At 38.8% G+C, this 23,933-nt stretch overlaps 3 protein-coding genes across 8 annotated transcripts in view; 2 read left to right on the forward strand and 1 right to left on the reverse strand.

Moving 5' to 3' along the window:
* The window catches only part of LOC129719538 (uncharacterized), a 24,392-nt gene extending 21,484 nt beyond the window's left edge, over window positions 1–2,908 (forward strand). Inside the window, exons 8-9 of the mRNA XM_055670933.1 lie at window positions 9–185; window positions 2,694–2,908. Of these exons, the coding sequence (XP_055526908.1) occupies window positions 9–185; window positions 2,694–2,836 (320 nt within the window). The 3' untranslated portion in view covers window positions 2,837–2,908. The remainder of the gene's footprint in view (window positions 1–8; window positions 186–2,693) is intronic.
* Window positions 2,896–23,933, reverse strand: part of LOC129720866 (cytochrome c oxidase assembly protein COX18, mitochondrial) — a 26,346-nt gene continuing 5,308 nt past the window's right edge. Inside the window, exons 1-5 of one of the 6 annotated variants that reach the window (XM_055672734.1) lie at window positions 4,478–4,592; window positions 3,711–4,406; window positions 3,370–3,645; window positions 3,207–3,317; window positions 2,896–3,140 (exon numbers count right to left, since the gene is read on the reverse strand). In XM_055672734.1, the coding sequence (XP_055528709.1) occupies window positions 2,946–3,140; window positions 3,207–3,317; window positions 3,370–3,645; window positions 3,711–4,121 (993 nt within the window). In that variant the 5' untranslated portion in view covers window positions 4,122–4,406; window positions 4,478–4,592 and the 3' untranslated portion in view covers window positions 2,896–2,945. Of the gene's footprint in view, window positions 3,141–3,206; window positions 3,318–3,369; window positions 3,646–3,710; window positions 4,407–4,477; window positions 4,593–8,465; window positions 9,962–12,883; window positions 15,269–21,498; window positions 21,743–21,799; window positions 23,905–23,933 lie in introns of those variants that run through there. The other 5 variants (XM_055672736.1, XR_008727301.1, XR_008727300.1 and 2 more) reach the window with 5 other exon arrangements.
* LOC129720867 (F-box/LRR-repeat protein 21) lies at window positions 5,996–20,456 on the forward strand. Its single transcript, XM_055672737.1, has 9 exons — window positions 5,996–6,122; window positions 6,184–6,540; window positions 6,599–6,754; window positions 6,812–6,919; window positions 6,976–7,087; window positions 7,152–7,544; window positions 7,601–7,678; window positions 7,741–7,974; window positions 8,035–20,456. The coding sequence occupies exons 2-9, from the start codon at window positions 6,407–6,409 to the stop codon at window positions 8,173–8,175; spliced, it is 1,356 nt and encodes a 451-aa protein (XP_055528712.1). The 5' UTR covers window positions 5,996–6,122; window positions 6,184–6,406; the 3' UTR covers window positions 8,176–20,456.

The following is a 23,933-nucleotide window of genomic DNA, read 5'->3' on the forward strand; positions in this document are numbered from 1 at the left end:
CTATCTAGTTTATTCACTGGAACTAAGAGCGGCTAAGGTTCCACTACACTCGGACGAAGTTTGTAACCAACCGGAAGTCTATGGGTCTAATGTCACCGATGGAATGTTCTGTGCCGGAGCGCTGGATGGTGGTGTTGACGCCTGCGAGGGAGATTCCGGTGGACCATTGGTGTGCAGCAGTAAGCGTAAGTATAAATTCCATTCGGTAGCAGAAAAACTAGATAAATAAGGTATGATATAAGGGAAACCTTTTGTATTTTTCCGGAACCAGAGTATAGGGTAATGTATCATGATCCGGCCAATTTAGACTATTTTCAAGGTACATCGCTTTTCACGACACATATTCAGCATTAATATTACATGTAATCATAAATTATATATATTTATCGTAAAAGTCTATCTGTCTAGATTACAAAAATAACAATTTATAGCATATCTGACGTAAATTCATTTAAATATATCGTTTTTCCTGACCATAGAATTTGTATCATGATCGGACCAGGGTGAATCATGATCGGACCAAAAAATGTATCATAATCGGACCAGTGTGCTTCTGAGACTTCAAGCGATTTTCCGCTTCGCGTGCTGGGCTTTACATGCACGGTGTTTGATTTGGGCTTGATAAATTAGATATTTTTTCGTGATTCTAAAACTATTTTCAAACATTTTTCATATTATTGCGAAAACGTTATGAATTATATTTGAGTTTCCAATACGGCAAATTTGCTTAATCAATTGGTGGGTGTTTTTTTGGTTGCAGTTTCGTTTTACCGATAGCTCACTCCACCAGCACAATTTTGAGAAACGATGTATGACCAACTTGTAGTCCCCAAGTAGAACTACAAATTTCAGAATATTGCATTGCTCTAACTTTTATGCCTGAAGTGCGATATTCAGCCAATTGTACTTGTTACGGGAGTTACCTCACGGGGAAATATATTTCACTCTTATGCTCCCTTCATTTTTTGAGACCTATTTCCGATTTCAGCTAGTGAAGTGACAAAAATTAGCTCCGTGAAGTGAGATTGACAGTGAAGTGAAAATGAGAATGTGAAAAGTGAAATGAGTTTCCCAGCACAAACATTTTCCAAAAAGCACAAAAAGTCCCAGAAAGTCGAGTTTTTCCGATTTTTTTTTTCGGGAAAACACCTGATCTTGGCGTTTTACGCAAGTCTAAGATATTTGGTATCAACAAAAATTTCCATATCGCTAATTGCATGAACTGTGCCTTTCGTCATCAGTTGAAAGAGTGAGACTCAAAGCGGTCAATTTGAGACACTACTTCCTTAAGTTCGATTGAGTTGAAATTTTGTATGAGGACATTCTTTGGAGAGACGAAACTTTTAAGCCCTATCGCTAAACGAAATTCAAATATTATTATTTTGCTATACGTTTCCTTTACCGCAGCTCAAAAATTAGTTAGTCTCGAAGAGAGTCTTGTTACTGAAAAATAAATTCGATATACCTTTCTTCCTTCTCACCTTCGTGAAATCATTTTACCGTTCAAAATAATCGTGAAAAAATTCCACGCAAAACGTCACATATAAATTTTCATGTATTTTAATTTATTACTCTCTCGTGAACTGTTCGAAAATTCCCCTGAAAAAAATACTTCCTAAATAAGGATGATACTGAGTTATATTTTCCCTATTTGAAGCATAGTGGACTATTTATAGTGAAGTTTCAAATAATTTTGCTTCAGTTTGCGAACCTTACGTCGTTCTTGAGAGGTTTTATGCTATAAAAAAAAAGCCTCATCATTTTTATTCTGTTCCGATGAATAAGACGTGAAATCCTTCATTGGGTATATCAAGCATAAGCATAGTGAAGCAGTGATGTCTCAGAAGTAAGTTGGTCCGATCATGGTTCAATGCTGGTCCGATCATGATACAAAACAGGCTTTCGCGTTTCACCAATAATTCAAACTTTAAAGCAAATATTTCATATAAAGTGTTCCTACATTGAATTTAAATGTTACAGAAGCATATTACTGGAAAATATACTACAGTCTTTTAATATTCGATTCTAAAATCACTGCTAGAAAACAAGACTTGGTAACAATTGTAAGGGCAAATTGTGCTCGAAAAGAGACAATTTTTTTTAATAATAGTAATACTTAAGCAATCTGAATGAAACTTTCTGAACATTATCAGAAGAAGTTTTTTGATGATGCGGGTACATATTTGATACAGTTTTTTTATTCAATAGTTGAATGGTCAATTCAAATGGTCCGATCATGGTATATTTTCTGACTGGTCCGATCATGATACAACGCCCTACGTTGTATTCAAGCATCGTACCCCCAAGGGATAAGAAGATGCTAGCCGACATTACCGAGCTTATCGACGACTCCTTGAAACAAACGGTTTACTTGCTTTCGCAAGCCTTTTTCATTCTTACTACATATTATAGTCATGCATATAAATCGGATGGCAGAAACTGGAAAACAATCGTACAATTTAACAAAATAACGCACTGTCACTAAACAAAACAATGCTTTATATAGGTACTTCGCCTACTACGTTTAGCTTGCGATACATGTATTTCGTGTACTTTCAAACTCGAACCTGATCACTTTTTACCTTGAAATCTCAGGAAATTAGGTTATTAGGGCGTCTGCATTTTTCGAGCTTTGAGCTCAGTGAGCTTCTGAATGATCAATCATTAGTAATTACTGATATTTTATTATTTAGGTGGACACACTCTGTACGGCATGGTATCGTGGGGATTCCACTGCGATAGTGTCAATAAGCCAGGTGTGTACGTGAAGGTTTCCCATTACCTGGACTGGATCGACCAAAAGCTTAAACAATCCCTTCACATGTACGGCGTGTAGAGAGTCGTTTCGGAAGTACCTTAACTTTCAATAATCTTAACCTCCAAGAAGATATACTGTTATCATCATACACGAATAAACTTTTTTATTATACATCAACGAAATAGAATCATTGCTTTGGACCGTCTCTTATTTTACTAAATGAAAATTTACCTGCAAGAGTGTTTCTAATATGCTGATAGGGGTGAGCTAATTCCGATGGAACTAGCGGAACTCCGACTAGTCGCTTAAAACGTGGTGACATTAGCAGCAAATTTTGAGCCAAACCGCAAGCACTGGATGTTACCCAATAGAGACAGAGACACTACAAACAAAATAAAAAATAAGAGAATAAACATACATCGTTGATTAGCAAATAGAGACACCCTACCGAGGGGACTGTGGCAGCAACTGGAACCATAATGACACAAAGACCACGGAACAAATTGGTTAGAATTGTCTGTAATTTGCTATTTTGCTTAGTGCGAACAGCCTGTTGAATCTACAAAAAATAAAAGATGTAAGAATGCACGTGGAGCATAGCACAAACCGACCTCTATGATAGCGAAATTGATCAGACCCATTGCCACCGGTAGTATTAATGAACTGTCCACTACAGTCAGGTTAGGAATCCAACCGAATCCACCCAGTGTCAGTTCGGTAAACGTCACTTGTGCATTGATGGAGCTGGGATCGGGTAGCAGATATACCATATTTCGAATAGCAACTGACATAAATACCCACAATGGAATTTGACCCCATAATACTACCATAGTTTTTAAGGGGTGACAATTTTCACGGATTACTAAATTGTTCCATTGCTTTTTTAGCTGTTGAAAAAACGAAGCATTGAAATGCAAAAAAGTCCAGCTCTAAATACGTATATAATACATACCGAATGATTATACATAATCCTGGCTTGCTCCTCTGTCCACTGAAATTTCTTTATGGCATATGCAGTTTCCACCTTCAGTTTCTTAACAATATCTGGCATTTCAAGGCTTATTTGTTCTAACCGTACCACTATCTTATTCTGGTAGATAGCTAATGGCAGAGTCACGGCGGACCTTACCAGAATTGTGGATACTACAATAGATGCCCACCACGGCAAACCGGAGCAATCGTGCAAGCTGACTAATCCCTGCTGAACATATTCAACAGGCGTGCTGCAGGAGATTGCAGTCCAGAAACCTGGAGCATACGCCTCCACGGAATAATGACGCCTTTCCCAACTTCCATAATCTGTCCGTGACGTTGTTCGTTTCGCTAACTGGCCTACCCTCTTGGCTAATTGTAGATGAATCATGATGAATTTAACATTTAGTTGAAGCTTTCTTATAATCTAATGGAACTTCCTTGGCTCGAACGTAGGTCAGAATCTTATGATCGCCGTCAGTATTGTCCAGCTCGTAGCCGGCGAGCGTAGCGTCCCAGACAGGCCAAAATTCCAACCGTACCTATGGCGAGGCCAAGAATTAGTGCTACCGTATCGGCAAATCCGAGGCCTGATGCGTCTGCTCGATCTACACTCAGCACCAGCACGCAGAGCGAAATCAAAATGACAAACTGAATCATTCTGCGCTGGAAGAAACTGGAAGCGACACTTTACTTTCGCTACCCTCATTCAAACTCGTATTTTAGTATTATTCTAAATATACTTACTAAAAACAATCAAGTACTAATCACGAACTCGAGCTAATTACGTATGTTTTGATTTCATTGACATTCAAGGTCAACTTTTCAAACGTTCCTCGAAACTAGTTCGGAAACTGGCTTATCACAAACAGGGTTGTAAATAAATTCTGGCAACACGAAAATGAAAGGTCTGGCAAGAATCTGGCGTGCGACAAATGGTCATTTTTTCGGATAAAATTATGGAAAAATCTTGAAGTAATGAACTTTTTTGCTTCCCCGGGTAGGTAGGCTAAGGTCGGCCACGACTCATTTCGCTAAGACGACACGAATTGTTTTTTGCAATTTTTACCATGAAAATAGGGGTTGTTATAGCATTTTTTAAGGATTTTTTCTGTACATTTAGAAGTCACTGACAATGTTTTTCATGGTAAAATTATTGCCGCTGGTAGATCCAACAACAAAAAACGTTGTTAAAATATGGTAACGATAAAAAACATTTGCAAGCTTACAGTACCCAGTAAACAATTTTGTTGTTTTACAGCTTAATAAGCTATTATTCAATGGATTTCGGCTGACTACAGCTTAACAAGCCGCTATCCAACAAAATTGTTTCTTGGGTAAAAATACCATGTTTTATATGATTACAATAAAAAACCTTGTCAATTTACTGTTCTCACCGCAAAATACATCGTTAACGACTAAAGAAGAATTTTGACAGCAGTAACGTTGGCTTCAGGTCAAAACTAGGTGAGCTGGTGGAATAAAAAAATTCGAGATTACTTGCTCTAGAAATTGGGTGGCGCAGATAACCAAAATACGTGATTCATCGAAGATAATAAATATAGTTGTATCCTGGGAGGGAGAAACAGTTACAAAGCTGTTAACGTGTCGAAATGCACTATAATGAGCTGTCAATTTGAACCAGCTGAACAAATCATCTCTAGTGTAGTATTTTATTCTCCCTCCCACACATAAAAGAAATATTACCAAGCGAACACGTAAAAACCACGTAAATTGACGTAAACCTGAATGTTTCCACTGGTGTAAATACGCATAAAAATTGGTAAAAACAACGCAACAGCTTAAAACAATGCGAATACTTCATTTTTGGGTAAAAGTTTGTATAGTCTATTCTACGAACTGACAAGTGTCACGGATCCTGCTGATATTGATGTTGCTTTTACGAGCGTTATGTCAGCGGTTCCGAGCTCTCTGTCAAAATTTCGTTCATAAATTGCGTTCAGAAACGTCTCGTAAACTGGTCTATGGTATTTTTGATATTGATATTGATAATTCAAATTATCCATTTGTACCTAAATGATGACGTCAGTGCAGGTACTCAAAAGTAGGTAAATCATTTTTACCTAGAAGTATTTTCCCGCACAGAAGGGATGGTTCACGTAAAAAAATACGCATATTTGTGTATTTTTATTTTTCTGTGCAGGTTGTATTCACCAAAGTTTTTTTTACTGGGACACTTCTAAATCGAATTAGGCGGAACAGTTGGAAACTGAACTGTAGCTTGACTGTCAGATAAAATTTTCTCAATCATCAAAACAATGACATTGGTAACAAAAACAAAAAGGAAATTTTTCACTGCTCATCAATAAAAACGTATAATAATCTAAAATTAAGTATTTATGCAACGTTGTTGCAGTTTCTCATAACCGCAGTAAGCCGTATAAAGTGTAACCGTAAAAAGTTTGCTCGAGTAAAGTGGTTTGCTTTTTCAGATACGCAAAAAACCTGAAGTCCAACGACACCCCACACCCACAGATCTTGAGCGCAGAGAACAGCTGAGAAAAGAAAAAATAGCTCCAAAGGGAAAATAGCTACGGATACAACACCTGCAAATCACTGTTTTCTTTGTTCTTAGAGTAGCGAGAGTACTTGCGCTCGCGACTTGATTTCGGGTTCAGTGCTATTCGTTATTCGTTGGTCTATTGGAAAGTTGTAATGAGCAGAAGCCCGAACTGGGCCGAGCTTCCGGCCCTTGTCATTACCAATTTATTCCAGCATCTCAATTACCACGACCGATTGCAGGCATCATCGGTATGCTGGCACTGGCGCTCAGCTATCTTCCAGCCAAGGTGGGTTTTCTTTCAGTACGCACTTCTTACAACCTAATTTGATTTGTTTTTATTGCAGATTTTTCAAGGACATTCATTTTGATGTGGCACGGGAAAATAACAGGAAGAATAGTTTCTTCCTTCAGTCATTGGCCCACATAGTCAACGAAGCAAAAATCTCCTTCGACTCGTGCAATCTCTACGATGTCGAACTTACGACCGAGATTCTCTACAAGTATGCAATTTCGAGATTTATAACAATTCACAAAATTGATTCTTTGTTTATTTGTAGGCTAAGCAAAAGTTCTTGTCTGGTCAGTTTGATTTTACGTCCAAAATATGCTACTCTGATCACACCAGGGCGTTTCTATTCCGAAGAAGAGTGGAACTATATTTATAAGTAAGTTTTGCTGTCGTACTTTTGAACTCGCGTACAGTTTTGTTGTTTTTTTGCAGGTTGTTTGTTGAACCCATTAAGACATTACTTAGCCGACAAAATCCCCCGCTCAAGGTGCTAGATTTGGGTTGTTCGGAAATTTTAGCACTCCATGCTACTGATTTCTTAAATGTGAGTTGTGAAAATCTAATATGAAGCATAATAACTAGCTTGAAAACTCTGTTTTCGATTTTAGAGTTGTCCTCGGCCTCAATTTCTGCGGCAGTTGGACTTTGCTTCAGTAAAGCAAGATCCCAGCCACTACGCCCTTAGCATGATCGAGCCGAATCTGTTTGAAAAGTGCAACGTTCTGCAGCAAATTTCACTAGATTACGACATTCTGTGTGATGATTTTTTGCAAACATTGCAATTGCTGCCCTTGCGACGGTTGGTAGTTCACGTGCATGGAGTGGATGAGGATCATCCGGGCATCTCGGAGGCAGCATGGGCCTGCTTCCGCATTAGCAATCCCCACGTCGAACTGCATTTGACACTGGTGTGTGCGTACGAAGCCGTCGATATACTGCATAGCCACATCCTGCGTCCGTCAATGCCGTTATCCCACCTGAAGGTGCTCTTCTGCGACAGGGTACGTAATTTTGGGGGTTTATATAGTCAGAAAAGCTTAACACCCCTTTACTACAGATCAATTGTGATGCTCTGGAATATTTATCGCGTTATTATAAGGAAACACTGAAGAGTATGATTTGGGTTGATTCGATGGTTTGTTACCAGATTTTTCTACATGTACTTGTGTCTATTTTATAAATACATTGTTTTTCTAGCGCATTCAAGAGTATCGTAACATTATGGAACTCGTGCTCAGAACCGAGCAGGACCCGTTAGTTATGATGGCTTGGCGTTGCAAAAAGCTAGAGGAAATCGTTATTCACGGTTATGTTCTGGATCCTCATAATCTGGTAGGAATATCGCGTCTCCGAGGTAAGGATTTAAAGGTGCTAGAGGTATCCCGAATCGATCTGTCAATGCCGTCGGTCATGATGGCTCCATTTATTGAGGTAATTTCAATCTTTTTTCTCGTGACTAGCATAATCATAGTGCGTGTTTGCCCGAAACAGGAAATAAGTACGCAACTAGGCCAGAAATGGGCACCACTTGATCCAAAAACGCTCCCAGCTGCGCTTGGGTACTATCCGGTTTCGGATGAGATACGCGATCAGTACATCTTGCGATACATTCGCAACGGAGTCATGCCTTGAACGTGTAAGTACCAATTCGTTGAACGACAGAACTAGAAACATAAGTAGAAGACAAGGCAAAGTGTTCGGAAAGCAGCTCAAAGCAGATCGCCGAGTTAAAACACATAAAAAGCCTTGCTTAAATTCTATTCTAGCGCCCATGGGCAAACGCACCTATCCACTCAAGTAAACTAGAGAAAAAAGTTAATATTTAATGTATTTTAGTGCATTAGCGTTACAGCGAAATAACCACCCGTCAAAGCTCAGAATAACAGTCAAAGCAAGATCAAAAATTTGGACGGAGTTGCGTTTTTCCCTTTTGTCCATCAAAATGCCGAAAGGTTCAACACACTTACATTCGAAATTAGTGCAATTTTCAGTTAATGCACTATTTATTGATGAGTATGATTTAGAGCAGAACGAATAATGCTAGGAAAACGACGGGGAGAACAAATCCCCATCTAGATGAACCTATTTAGAGTGGCAGTGAGATTTGTTAGCGGAATACGATTCGAAAGGTACGACCCACATAAAACTGTGGGCAGGACAAAAAAACACCGAAGCACCCGCGTAAACCGATAAGATAAAATGAGAACAACAGATCTGTGATTAATTTTTTTTTTGCGGTTACATTATTTATTTCTTATATTCCGGATTATTTGATGTTTTGCTTATTATATTAAGAAACCCTGCAAACCCTAAACAGTTTTATTTGTTAACCATTGCAATATTTATTGGATGTTAGGTTTAGATAAGAAGAGTCAATCTCGAGATGGCCAGGTACAGTTCAGTTGTTGCACAATATGTTGACAATAAGCGATCTCCAACCAACAGGTATGGTTTCCAGGCATTTTAAAATGATTTACTGAAAAAAATCGAATCTCACAAATCGAGGATGAAGGAACAGAGGCACCCACCAAATGTCAATCAGGATTGAGCAGATTCGAAATCAGTTTTCTAACACTACCGATTCTGTTGTTCCAGTTTTGAACACTGAAAAAATGCTCTCACATAATATGGTCAAAAACTCGAACTAAACTAGCAATTATAAAGTACAACCAAGCACAACAACTGAACTGTTCTGAAACAAATAATTATTACAGTGAGATTGACGAAGCCAACTACAGCGCCAATAGTAGAGTCATTATGTTTAACTGTAACTCTTTATCTGCGTTACTAGTAAGTAGTAAAACAATAATTGGCAGATATTTTTCACAATTCTTTATGCTTACAATTTAAAAAACTTTTTTAACCTGGATTCTGAACATATACACAAATTTCTACAACGGGAAATGTTTTTCGCCTAACAACCAGCAGTTTACATGCTTCGCTGCAAACTTCAAGATACCAATATCTACCATTTTAAGCAGCTGAAAGGCTGCGATTTTTATCTAAGTTGGATGTTTCAATCCTGCAGCATGAGATGGAAGCAAAAACTAGTAAACGTTCGATCAATGGCTAGCATCTCCAGAATCAACGAAGGTACGTTACGGATGAAATGTGGCAAAAAAATCCACTATTACATTGTATCCTATTTTTTATCGAAGAAGTAGCTGACTTGGCAAACTTCGTCCCGCCCAATTTGTTTTCTTATTCAATTAATTTTGAAAATTGAAAGCATAAGAATTCGAAATTGATATTTGTTTATTAATACAATCTGTTGATTTCCGTTTCCAAGAATATCGTTCTAAATGGTAAAATTCAAATCACCGACATCTTTGTTATTGCACGTGCACTGGATTCTGGACGATATTCGAAAACACATTCATAATGAGTATCTATTTTGTCGATATTAAGCGAGGCGATCCTGAAAAGATTCAAAATGGTATTTAGGGTCGGTTTTTCTGTGCATCAATAATATGCGGTCATGTCAGGCTATTTCCAAAATGGTGTCTAAAATCGATTTTCGGCCTCTGAGCAGCATCCCGGTTGTGGAAATCCACATTGAGTAGTATATCATTATTTCAGGTTGTTTTTTTGAAATCGGACATCGCCATCTAGAATCTCAAAATAGCTCCTGTAGTCAATTTCTGACCGCTTGGCATCATTCTGGTTTCGAAAACACCAGAAGTTATCACCTTGGTTTACCATAACAAGTTTCAGGAAACCAGAAAAACCCACCTTGGATGTACGTTTTTGGCTTCTGTGGATCATCCATTGGAATATATGTTTTATTTTTATATGAGCCCTCCACCTCCGCTTCGCAAAAAGTGGGGGACGGGTCAAACCATCAAAGGAATATCTCGTGTATTCTAAAATCCCCCCATTCCCATTTTGGTTCCGTTCACTTGAATAGTTCTCGAGTTGTGCAGATTTTTATGTTTCATTTGTATGGCCTTTAGAGGGAGGGTGGACAGGAGTGTCAAACCACGATTGTAATCTTTCTTGCTTCAAAACCTCTACATGCCGAATTTAATTCCATTTGCTTTATTAGTTCTCAAGTCATTCTGTTTTATTTGTATGGGAGCTCTCCCTTCCGGAAAGGAGGAGGGGTCTCGTACTATCGTAATAACCAGTTGTGATTTTTTGACCTTTCACCAAGAGAGTACATGAACTTTGGAAAATCGAGAAAAAAAATTCCATGCCAAATGACTTAAAAATGCATGAAACGTGGATAGCTGGTGTTATCTCGAAAGCACAAAATAATTCACATGAGGTTTGGAGCGGTTCATTTTTAAAAGTCAATTCTGAAATATTCCATATTGAGCCATCGGTTGCTCAAAAAACGACCCAGAAGGTCGATTTTTGGCCAATTTTTTTTGCGAAAATCACAATTTTGAGCGCTTTGAAGCATCTCTAAGTCATGTCCAATTGAGCTTAAATATTGCACGTGTTATTTTTTTGCCCAATAAATAAATTGCTTACATACCTTACTATATACCAAGCAGCTTCAAGCCGTGGTTCATCCGCCTCCGCCACGATCCATCTTGCACTTCGCCTCAGATGGTATGCAGCATCTTCCGTTTGAAAACTCCAAGGGCGCGTTGGTCCTCCACAAGCATAGTCCAAGTTTCGTGGCCGTAGAGAACTACCTGTCTGATCAGTGTTTTGTAGATGGTCAACTTCGTGCGGTGGTGAATTTTGTTCTGAGCGAAGCGCCCTTCGGAGTCCAAAATAGGCCTGTCCCAATTTCCTGTCATAATGCGTCGACGAGTCTTTCTGCGGGTGTCGTTGTCAGCAGTCTCTAGTGAACCAAGGTACACGAACTCGTCTACCGCCTCGATTTCATCACTGTTAATCCAAATTAATGGTGAGAGGTTGTTTTCTCTGGAACATCTTCCTCTCATGAACCTTGTTTTCGAAGCGTTTATGTCCAGTCCAATTCGTCCTGTTCTAGCCTTCAGTCTGATGTACGTCTCCGTCTCGAAAGTTCGTGCTACGATGTCGATATCGTCGGCAAATCCAAATAACTGAACGGATCTCCTGAATATTGTGCCACTCGTGTCGTTACCAGCCCTTCGTATTATTCCTTCTAAAGCGATATTTATTAACAAGCACGATAGTCCATCAGCTTGCCATAACCCTCTTCGAGATTTGAAGAGACTCGAGACTGTTCACGAAACTCGTACTGCGCACAACACCCAATCCATCGTCGGCTTGACCAACCGTGTCAGTTTATTCGGGAAACCGTAATCGTGCATAATCTGCCATAGTTGATTTCGATAGATTGTGTTGTACACCGATTTAAAATCGATGTAAGGATGGCTTGGGCAAAAGAAAATACCGTACCGCGAATATTTGGTCCGTGGTGGCGTAGGCACCCCTAATCCCGCCTGGCATTGCGCGAGTCCCCTCGCAAACGGTGATAGTCGACGGCAGAGAATTTGAGAGAGTACCGTGTAGGCGGCGCTCAGCAGCGTGATTGCACGGTAGTTGCAGCAATACAACTTGTCGCCCGTTTTGTAGATGAGACACACGATACTCTCCCAAATCCCCTGTCTCACCGGGGGCCATCGTGTCAGCTTTATTTAGAGTCCTACGCTGACACCAGGACGTTGATCAGCTGCTCCTAATATGGAAATCAGACGTTGTTTTGAGCCGCACCATCTTGGTGAACAGACGGTCAGGTTGACGGAGCATTTCCTCTACCGACGAAGTATGGCTAACATGCTAATGATCGCGTCGCATTGATGTTGTCGGCTGACAACATTACCCTAGCAACAGAGATCTTAAGTATAAGACTCATCTATCGTAGTTTATGATACCGTCCGTGGGAGGCAAATGGTGGTTTCTCTCGAGCCTCTCCCTTTCATATACTTTCGTTTTCGACGCATTTTTTTAAGTCCAACTTTCCTAGCCTTCCCTTTTGGTCTAGCCAGTGCCGAATTAGGGATTGTGCGGTCCCCTTCAAGTTGTCGAAATTTAAATAAAGGAATATGTCATTTTTGTGGTCCCCGTGGCTCTGTGGTTAGCGATGTCGGTCGGCTAGCTCTCCCACACGGTTGTGATATCGGGTTCGATTCCCGATCGAGTCGAGGATCTTTTCGAGCTGGAAATTTTCTCGACTCAGCACTGGGGCACAGTGTATCGTTGTACTTATCGTAAACATACAAAATGTGCCAAAAACAATATCGATAACGAATTCTCTCAACTAATCTTAGTTGATCGAGACCGCTTTTAGCCCCAAGGCTAAGCGTGCGATATTGTTTTTTATATGTCATTTTTAATTCATTAATTCATTCATGAGCTGAAGGAAAGTTATAAAAGAGTTGAGTCAGTTTTATTAAAATTTAAGTTATTTTAAAGTTTCACGATTTTTATTGAATTTTTCATTTGTCATAAGTCATGACAAGTGATCTTTTGTGGGGGCCAGAAGGCCATAGCCCCCCTCCCCTAGATCCGGCTATGGGTCTAGTGTAGGTTACCTCCGCCGTTGCAAAATTTCTTGTAATAATGTCGAAGCCGTCTGCGAAGCCTATGAGTTGACTACTTTTGCTGAAATTTGTGCCTCTCGTTTCGATGCCCGCTCGTCGGTTTACACCCTCAAGACAATGTTGAACAGCATGCAGGATAGTCTCCTTGTTTCAATCCTCTGCGCAATTTGAAGGGATTCGAGAGTGTCCCCGAAAGGCACACGTAACACATAACTCGATTCAAGTTAGCTTTGATAAGTCGTGTCCGGAAAACCGTACTGCCGTGAGATGACAAAGTGACGTAAGTGCCACTTTCTCGAATATGAGTTTTTCATGCCAATTTGTTCGTTATTCGAAGACCTGTCTTTTGGTATCTTCCTTTTCGTTGTTACTTATTCGTACGTTGAATAAAATCAAAAAAAAAAACAAAGTGACGTTGGCACACATTTCCATACAAAAGTGACGAAGAATTCTTTCGTTTTTGGGCCGTACTGAAAAACTGATTACTTGGATCTACGTCACAATGTCATCTCACGGCAGCGTAGTCGTGCGATATTTGCGTTATTAGCTGGTTTCGATCGACTGTATCATAAGCTACCTTGAAGTCTACAAAGCCGTTGTGTTTTCAAAGATAGGGCATACAACTCCTTCCATACATTCCTCCGGTCTTCCTCCCAAATCCTGGAAAATACACAATGGAGTGCCGTTGTTACTGTCTTTTTGCCGTCTTAGCTTTGCCGGTAGTCTGTCCTGACTGCGGCTCGATTGTTCTTTAGTGACCCAATTTCCCATTTGATCTCCAGAATATCAGTAACTGGGACACTGTTATCGTTTGTAGGCACTCCAAGGTTTACTTTCCTCCCGCCTGCTTCCGTTACTCCGCTATTAGGGAGCTCTTCGAAAAACTGCTTCCACCTGTCGACCACTTCGCACTCGCATGTGATCAGGTTTTCCTCCTCGTTCCTACACATATCTGGACTCAGTGTGTAACTCTCACGGGATTGGTTTACCTTCTCGTAAAACTCCTAAGACTTGTGAACTAATTTCGAGCTCGTCGATATTTGACCGCGTTCTCTCTTATGGCAATGCTTAGATAGTTTTTCCAAGCTCGCGTAGCTCGCCCCACCCATTGTCAAGAGTCGAGCACATAGTTCCTCCGCGGAAGGTAGCGCATGCGTATGAAGAAATTAATAAAAAAAATAAGTTGACTTAAGTTACTTTATAACGTAATGATTATGTTGTACTGTTATATACAAAAAAAATATTGTATTTTTATAGTGTAACTTTTGTACTATTGAAAAGGGTCAAGCCTTTTTGAATGCAGATTTCCACTAATCAGAGCATGACCAAATACCACCCAATTTAATTATTTTCGGAACCAAATTGACGCCTAGAGAACGGAAATTAATCCAGACACTTCCGAACTTCCGATATTTACGTTTGTATGAAAAAAAAATGACTTTTTTCGGATTTATTCCCATCCTCCAAAAATCTAAAGTATATATTTAGAATTTGATAAATTTCCCATGTAAGAAAATTATATTAGCTTACCTGCAAACAAATGCTACGAGCGGCCTTTCGGCAGTTAACCGGAGTATTAGCCATGGCGGACAAAACAATGCGAGTAGGCATGTTTTTCCTCCTCAGTTTCCGCGACAAAATTGTTGGAGTAGATTTTACGCTTCAAATTTGCCCAGAAATTCTCGATGAGACGCAGCTGGGGGACGTTGGGCGGGTTCGCCGACCACATCGATATTCAGCCGCTCCATCTTTACATCTTCACCTGCGATCGCTTCGAATAGTGGTCGGCGCCAGATCTGGCCAGAACACCGTGTCTTCACCCTCATGGTATTTCCTAATGAATGACGCAACTTCCGGCAGTCACTTCGTATTATAAACTTTTCCGTTCACGGCCAGTGTGGAGCGAAAGAGAAGCAATTCCTTTTCTAGCTTATTGTCAGCCACAGTAGCACCTACTTGAGGAACTTGGTGTGTGAATTGAACTTCACCTCGGAGGTTACTTCCTTCGTCGGAGAAGTAAAATACGGAGTGCCTTGCCAGTCGTTGCCATCCAGGGTGAGACAGATCTCGTCGTCCATCATCGCCGCCACGTCGCGATTCGCCGGGAAAATCGACTTGATCATTTTATTCAGTCTCTGCCGCTGCGTCATTGCCTGCAGCTCCGAAATCAGTGGGCGGGACTCCCGCTTCCTGACATGTATGTCCATATTCGCCGAGGATTCTGCCATTGTGTGACGGTACTGGAAAACAGTCAAAAATTGGCATATATCATCCAATATGGGTATTTCTAGAACCGGGATGACATCCAAAGGTTATTTCAAAGTTCAAGACTAGGCTTCCTGACATGTATGTCCATATTCGCCGAGGATTCTGCCATTGTGTGACGGTACTGGAAAACAGTCAAAAATTGGCATATATCATCCAATATGGGTATTTCTAGAACCGGGATGACATCCAAAGGTTATTTCAAAGTTCAAGACTAACTTGTGGGTTTTAAATTGCCTATGATCGTCAAACACCATCCAATATGGGAATTGTTGGAACCCGGCCGGAATATAACTTTGAATAGGATATCACATTGAAATTAAATTTTATTAATTTATTCTTCGCTTGGTTTAAGAACATTTGCATTCATATGTTATATAAACCGGGTCTACCAGTTCTTTTGAAAATGAGAAAACCGAAAAGCACTTTTCAGCTCGTATTTTTGATTCATAACCGAATATCAACATAGGCCGTTGTAAGTGAAAATCTCATCTCAAGTAACTAGTGGCCCTGGAAAGGCTGTTTACTGCCGCTCCAAGCATGATGAGTAGAACATGGTGCAACGGTTTAACCAAAAAGTAGGCGCGGGGTGAGGAAGCGTTTTTTCACTTTGGAGGGTTGGAGTCGAAGCATCACTATGCAACAGCGAATAATCTTTTCGTGTTTGTTGATATATCCTTACTAACAAGGTAATTGAATACCGCAAATTCAGGTGTTTTAGGTTAGAAATTGTTTCTTAAATTAATTAAAATTGGTAGCATTGCCATGTTTATAATTTTTATGCCCTAGTTGTTTATAAACAAACCTATTCGCTGGCAATTTTTTTTTTCCAATATGGCCGATTTGAATTCTGACATACCGTTACACCATGTCTTTGTACATCATGGCTTCAAGCATAGTTGTCCCAGCGTGCATAAGGTTTGTGTAGAACATGGGACTACTATGCTTGGAACGGCAGTTTATTGGTGGTGGTGGTGTGATGTGGATATCTACACAGCATTTTCTGAACCCCACACATTAAAAAAATTCGCAGTTTTAACAACGATTGGATTGCAGCTTTTCTTGAACAGTAACATGACATAGCCATTGTCAATAAACGATTCATCAATACTCTAAACTTCACTCTAAAAAACTAATGATACTACTATTGCAACCTGTTGGTTGCATATCGTTACCACTGTTGTCCATCTCGCCAACAAAAAATCGTTTGAATTTAAACAATCGAATGTGACAAAAGCAACAACATCAAATGTGATTATCGGTTCGGAAACTGAAACATCTCGAAGTAGAAAAGAACAACAAAATGGCTGCTATTGAGCAATATTCAATCTTCTGACAAACAGCTAATTATAGAATAACAAATAGGCATATATTTATAATCAACGAATTCCAAAAAAAAAACAACGGAATGTTATGCTATCGCTATGAACCGAAAAATTCGTACAAAAAAAGGGGAAATTTCCATCAGCATGCAACGCGAACGGCGGTATATGATATTGTCAAATAGAGTAGCATATATCCAGACATTATTAGCTAATAAGTAAAGGTAAAAAAATGTGTGTATGTACTTGTGTACCTTTCATTGTCACTGGCGCTAACCAATAGATGGAATTTTTACAGAACATGTCAAATTTCCTGCATCTAATCAATCAGATTAACTAAAACGACTTTCATGTATTGGGATGTGATTATTTTTAGATATAAATTCGACTTATCTTGGATCTGAAGAATAGGTTTATGGTTTGTTATACAACAAACAAAACGTTTCCGTTAACTTCCTAGTCAGAACAGAGCCAGCAGGACAGATAAACCCGCAATCGAGTTAAGGATGCATACTAGCGATCAAAATACAAAACAAACAAATGTTCACGCAAATGATAGACATGGTAGAAAAACCTTAGTATCGTCACCAACAGCAGTGTCTTGGCAAATGGCACACGGTTTGAGGAGAATCGATCCCGTGAGCAAAAACAAACCGTCCCTTCCGAAATGGTCGATCATTTTTCTTAGAGAAACAGATAACAGCTTAACAAACACACAACAACCAAAAAAACGAGAATTCAGAATCAGAAGGGAACAAACAATAAAATTGCCATAAACATCATGCAACAGCGTGCCTAAGCGAAAAACAAACAAACAAACAAATAAACATTATAGGTAGAAAACGCTCAATCGATCGCTGCTGTCATGGCAACAACAGCAATCGATTCAGCGTCCTCCAGCGATGTTACAATTCAAACATCAACTACAGCAAATAAGCAAAAAGAACAAAAAAAGCAAATGCAACAGCAACAATGAAAATAACAACAATTCCTTAACGCAACAAACTAGATCTGTGATAATATCGAAATATGAAGATGATAAGGACGTTGATAAACTAATGAATCAAACAGAGAAGAACACTTAAAAATCGAAGTATTGGAAAGACGAACCAATTGAGAATGTGCAATGAGATGAAACACCGGTCCAGAAAAAAAGAAGAAAACAACTCAAACACACCAAGCACATGCCCATTCATACTTATCCAAACACATGCACACGCAAACATACATACACGGTACCACACACGGTTTTCTTTCCCCGGTATGCACGTTACAGCAGAGTTTCACCTGAGGATATTTAATCAAGAACAAGAAGAAAAAAAAACTGAACCGTAAAAAAACATTCTTCATTTTTTCTAGAGTAGGAATTATTTATTTTCATGGTTATGGAATATTTAGTTTGTGTAGTGATAGAGTTTAGATAAATGTGCATGTATTTATGTTTGATACGTATCTAACGAAACAAAAAAATGAGTGGTTTTATTAGAGTCAAAACTACATTAGATAATCATAACACTGACTGCATGAAACGCGAAAAAAAAAACACTGTACTACTGAGAATTTCCAAGCGAAATAGAAAGATTTGTACACAAAGTCTTGGATGATTTATGTACACTAAACAAAAAAAATCGAAATGTGTGCAAGAATGCAATCTAATAATCATGTTCGTCGTAACTTAGTTGGCTCAACTTTTGTTTTCTTTTTTCGTTTTGTGTAAAATATGAATCGATTGATAATAGTTTTGGGAAGGTGCGCAAAAAAAACACAAAGTGTTCTGTATAACGAGAATGGCATTTAGATCTAATTCATCTAATAAAAAAAAACGAGCCAACTAACGCAAATCGAGCAAGATGCGGTAATACCTGAACGAAACAAACGAGATGCCATCGTTAACTAGTGAAAAATCATATTAGGAGCGTAATAAAATCTGTCCTTAGAGCAAACAGCGTTGATAAAGAAAATAAAAAGGTTGCACTGATCGAGTTTAATACCGCTGCGGTGGAGCCAAAGAACTTATTTATATCTTAGACGAATGAGGATCGGATGAACGGGATCTGAAATTTCTACTTAAACAGCGGTTGTTATTGATAGTGATTAGATGAAGTGGCTCACATCGGGTACGAAAACGCGCACCCAAAGTCGATTCATCTAGCGCTCGGAACTCAAAATTTTTTTTTGTTCGGTGCAATTTGTTTTTTTGTTTTTTTTTTTTTGCTTCCCAACTCTGAAAATAATCTAAGGTTGTTCCTCTTAAGTCTAACTTTTGAGATGATGAGCAGAATATTTTAAAGTTATTGTTTGAAAATTACCCTTTCTCCACAAATTGTTCTTTAAAATTTATGCTATACTTATACTACTATATTTGTTTATACTGAGCCTGGAGCGCATTGAAAAGATCTGCGGTTAAACATTTCGACAAACTTGCAAATCTGATATTTTTGAAATTTAAATGTCCAAAATTAGCTTTTCTCGAAAACTAGATTCAGGAGCGTAAAATTTAAGGTTTTCAAAATTAGTGTATCAAAAACACTCAAGCATACTGGGCACAGAAAATTGATTTTTTTCCTTCCTCGGTTTTGTAAGACCACTAGAATTTCGATAGAAATAAAGCTTAAAAGCTGTTATACAACAATTTGTTTGTAGAGTACTTATCGACATCGAGTTCGATTCCTTTTTTTTCTTTATTTCAAAAGTTGGACATTTTCTGCACAAAAGATACTCGAACTTATGACTGACAGTAGACTACTTCGCTTGCTTTGATTGGGCAAATATGGCTCTCTACAGAAGTTCTTTCCATTTAGTAATCAGTTATTAGTTGATGCCGAACACTCGAACGAATCGACTTATAGGGTAACATTCTAGCAGCTTAGAAGGAGATACGAATACCACCGCAGTGCTAACCTTTTATCAATACGACGGCGGCGTAAGAAAGCGTAACAAAACTCAAACAAACTACGTGCAAATGTTAACATCTGTGATATGCAAAACAAAATACCCTATAATGTAAGAAACGAAGAAGCAAAAACAATGGACAACCCACACACAAACAAACTCAAACAAATAAGATGCTAAGAGAGAGAGAGAGAACACACACACACTTTTTGTAACCAAGGACGAAACGAAAGCCATCTCTCTAGCGGAAATGAAAGAAGGACTATCACAAGCAAACCAGTACGCCGAAAACAAATAAACAAACAAACAGAAACAAAAATGTAGGGTACAAAAGGGTAAATATTAACGAGATAAAAATAAAATCCATCATCAAAGACTAGTGAGAGTAGATAAAAGAGACAAAGCATAAGTATGTATGTAACCAGCAACAATTACCAAAAAATGGACTGCTCTAGTAATGTAATGATAAAATCTAATCGTTCTAAACAACAACAGCAACAACAACAAGAAAAACAACAAGCACACGAAAAGTGGCACTGCTAGTTAAAATTTAAAAAAAAAAGTACCGAAATACCAAAACGAATTGAACGTCTTGCTGAAAGGATACAGAACAATTCAAAGAACTATAGCAAGAGGTTAGAATATTACCAACACTCAATTATGAAAACGAACGAAAACCGAGTGAGTGGATCGTTTATTTTTGCAAATCGAGTTATTGTTTTCCGTTGGATTTCGATTCGTTTTTATACAAAGTGTAAACATATAGACAAATAATGTGTAGCAAAAGTATATAACCCTTCAAGAAGGACATCAGTTCAATCCGTAATACATATATATGAATTTTAAAGAAAAAAAAATCATGACTCTCCAACAGATTGAATATGGGTTAGTCGATAAGCGAAAAAGACAGCGAATATAGCAAAGTTTGATAACTATCACCATCTGGGTATTTGCTGGGTTCGGCCCCGAGTTTTCAATCGCATAGAATACGAAAGAAAGCAATTTTTACGTGGGACAATGTATTTGTTTTCTACACTGGGAAACTTTCTGTAAAATTGAAAATGATACCGGTAAATGTTACGTAAGATTTCAAACGATAATTTATTATTTATTTATTTATTTAATTTAACTTCAACTGACATAGTCTCAATGAATAACAGCATAACCACATGATGGATAACCAATGATGGCATAAACTCGTGCAAAGTTGAACTGATTAACCTTTTTCCAGATTTGAATTCAACTTGAATCTGATTCCTCACGAGAGTTTGAGTTTTTTTGCACCGCACACTCTGATCGATTGAGTGCAAGTGCATCAATGCATGCAGTGCACGATGTATTCAAGGATGCAGGCGATGATGTGACGGGATGAGTTCAGTTTTCACATCGAATTTATGCTTTCGAAGGACAATGCAACGAACTGTTGCAGCAGACACGGCGGGAATTTCATCGCAATTCGATTTTTATGCAGTTGTTATGCAGGATTCAAACTCGAATCTAACTCAAGTGTATTGCACTGTTAGTTGGGTTTATGTGCAACCGAAAATAAATGTGCGAGCAAGTATTGAAACTCACTTGGATACGAGTGCAAAGTCACACTGCACAGTGGGGCGACTCCATACAAAGGCTGGCCAAGCAAAAAAAGTGTCGATAAATGCGACAAAAACTTGGTATTTACATAATTTTGGGGCGCTGAACACGAATTTGGCATCCATTTTTTGTTTGGGGCCGTCCATAAAGCACGAAAGCCAATTTTAATATTTTTTGGCCCTTTTTTCCTTTTTATAGAATTATATGATCTTTGACCACAAGTAGTGCCACCGGGCGTCGTGAAAAAAAAACGTAATTTATGAACGACCCCTCGAACTAAACAAATTTTGCCTAAATATATATATATATATATATATATATATATATATATATATATATATATATATATATATATATATATATATATATATATATATATATATATATATATATATATATATATATATATTTCAATAAGCTAAAACAACATAAGTAATACAAACTAATAACAAATTGAAAAAATCATCAACAGCATCATCATCTTTCGCTGTGATCACTTAAATCTCGTGTTGAATTGTTTCCAGAAAATTTGAAGTTCATTATACTTATTAGCAGAAAAAATGTCTTGTGCTGCGATTTTCATTTCTTCTAGTAATTTTCGATGTTTCATTGTTTCATATATATGTTATCTTCCTAATCCGGTTTCTATGGTTGAAAGAGGACATTTAAACACATGTATAACACCAAGAATTGACAACTTACTAGACATTGAATCAGGTGGTGCCGCTGAAGTTGAAGGCTCCATAGTAAAATTCAACGAATTTATGAATTTGAAAACTAAGACACTGTGTGATAACGACCGATGCACGCTATGAAGTACATTAGAATGAGTCGCAGTGTTCATACACTGCGAGAGTGAACCGTCCGTCGTGAGAGTGTCACATACACATATACAAGGTATAGGGTTACCAATACTTACGTTTGTCATAGAATACCACATTCCCCTTTATATGATTAAAGATAGTTGATTATTTACATTTTCATTAAGTGATTGCCAGTGATATGAATTATAGCAATTAGAAATATATTTATAATCCAGTGAACAGTGACACTGAAAGCTATGATTCTAATGATAACGATTTGTTGCTTTACGGATTCGCTCAGAAGGACGCAGGCCTGCTGTTCTCTCACTAGCCTCGTTGGGTTCTTCGCCGTCCTCGACCGAGGTTGAGGGCTCTGTTGAATCTATAATCCTCTTCAAATGTGAAACGTTTCTGTCGTACTCCTTACCTGTATCTATCGACTGTACACGAACATTCGATCCATTCCGTTCTACCACCAAATACTTTTCCTTCAAAAAGTTGGTTGAGAGCTTGTTTGTAGGATGAAGGTTCCGCATGAGAACAACATCGCCCACGACAATGTCACTAGACTTCGATTTACGCCTAGCGTCCTCTCTTTCTTTCCCCATTAGTTTCTTAGCAGTATCATTATCCCTGTATTCAGTTGACGGAACGGCCGAAGCTAAGTCTTCAATTTCAGGAAATTTGAACCGCAACCGACGATTTTGCAACAGTTCATTGGGGGTACGTCCTGTGGTCGAATATGGTGTATTGTTGTACATCTCCAGATATTGCTCCATTTCTGCTCTCCAGTTTCCGTACAATGCATTTGCAATTTTCATTCGTTTGAGCAAAGACCGATTTTGGCGTTCTACTTCGCCATTAGCCTGAGGCCAGTATGGCCAGTATTCAGATGAATTCGTTTTAGGTTACAAAATTCTTCAAACTCAGATGCAACGAATTGCTTGGCATTGTCCAATGTTATTGTGCGTGGGACACCCCACAATCCGAAGATTTTTTTCAACCGTTTGATAGTCTAATTAGCAGTTATCGTTGTCATAACTTCTAAGTCAACATGTCTGCTGAAATAATCCACGACGACCAAGATATATTCACTGGTTGGTAAGGGGCCCAAAAAGTCAATCGCTTTATCAATCCATGGTTTATCTGGTAAGGGTCTTCTGTGCATAGGCTCTGGTGGATCGGGTACTTGAACAAGTCGACAACCTTCACACTTTTCGCAAACTTTGGTTATGTCGCTGTCCATATTTGGCCACCAACAGCGATCTCTTAGTCGTCGTTTCATACAGGATTGTCCAGGATGACCTTCATGAGCAAGCATGAGCATCCGCTGTCGGAGACTGATGGGGACAACTAGTTTCAAACCTCGCATAACTAGTCCATTTACAAATGACAGTTCACTACGGAACGCTGAATATGGTTTCACGAGATGCGATGTCCAATTATCTTCTAAGACGGATACGTTTACAGCTTGCAATTCTTCGTCGTTCTTGGTGGCATTGATTACTTCGGAGATATCTACTGCTGCTGTTTCCTGGATTGACCTGATAGTAACCTCAATATCGTGATCGTAGTCTGCACCTGGTTGTCCATCAGTTAGTGTTGCTAAGGCTTCAGCAGCAACTTTCCTGATGTATACTTCAGAATCTTCTTGCCAAGACCGATCGGTTACATGTGACGCTAATCGCGAAAGAGTATCTGCGATGTTAGACGATCCTTTTCTGTATACAACTCTAAATCGGAACGCCTGCAATCTAAGCATCCATCTTTCGATTCGCGCTGTTGGTCGGGATTCTGTAGTAAACAGTACCTCCAGTGGGCGATGATCGGTTTCAAGAGTGAACGAGATTCCCAACAGGTAAATTTTAAAACGCTCAACACCCCACACGATTGCTAGGGCCTCTTTTTCTATTTGTGGATAACGACGCTCTGTCTCTGACAAACTGCGAGATGCGTAGCTTATAATTCGGGTTTGATGGTTCTTTATTTGTACCAGCACGGCACCTGAAAGATGAATGAATTAAAATTGAAAT

Source organism: Wyeomyia smithii, chromosome 2 (assembly GCF_029784165.1).
Source record: "Wyeomyia smithii strain HCP4-BCI-WySm-NY-G18 chromosome 2, ASM2978416v1, whole genome shotgun sequence".
Taxonomy (NCBI): Eukaryota; Metazoa; Arthropoda; class Insecta; order Diptera; family Culicidae; genus Wyeomyia; species Wyeomyia smithii.

Bases quoted from the DNA above. Each gene is read 5' to 3' on its own strand.
- LOC129720867 (XM_055672737.1), top strand. From the start codon at position 6,407: ATGAGCAGAAGCCCGAACTGGGCCGAGCTTCCGGCCCTTGTCATTACC. The intron at 7,088-7,151 runs GTGAGTTGTGAA...TTTCGATTTTAG, and splicing joins ATGCTACTGATTTCTTAAAT to AGTTGTCCTCGGCCTCAATT. The intron at 7,975-8,034 runs GTAATTTCAATC...TGCCCGAAACAG, and splicing joins TGATGGCTCCATTTATTGAG to GAAATAAGTACGCAACTAGG.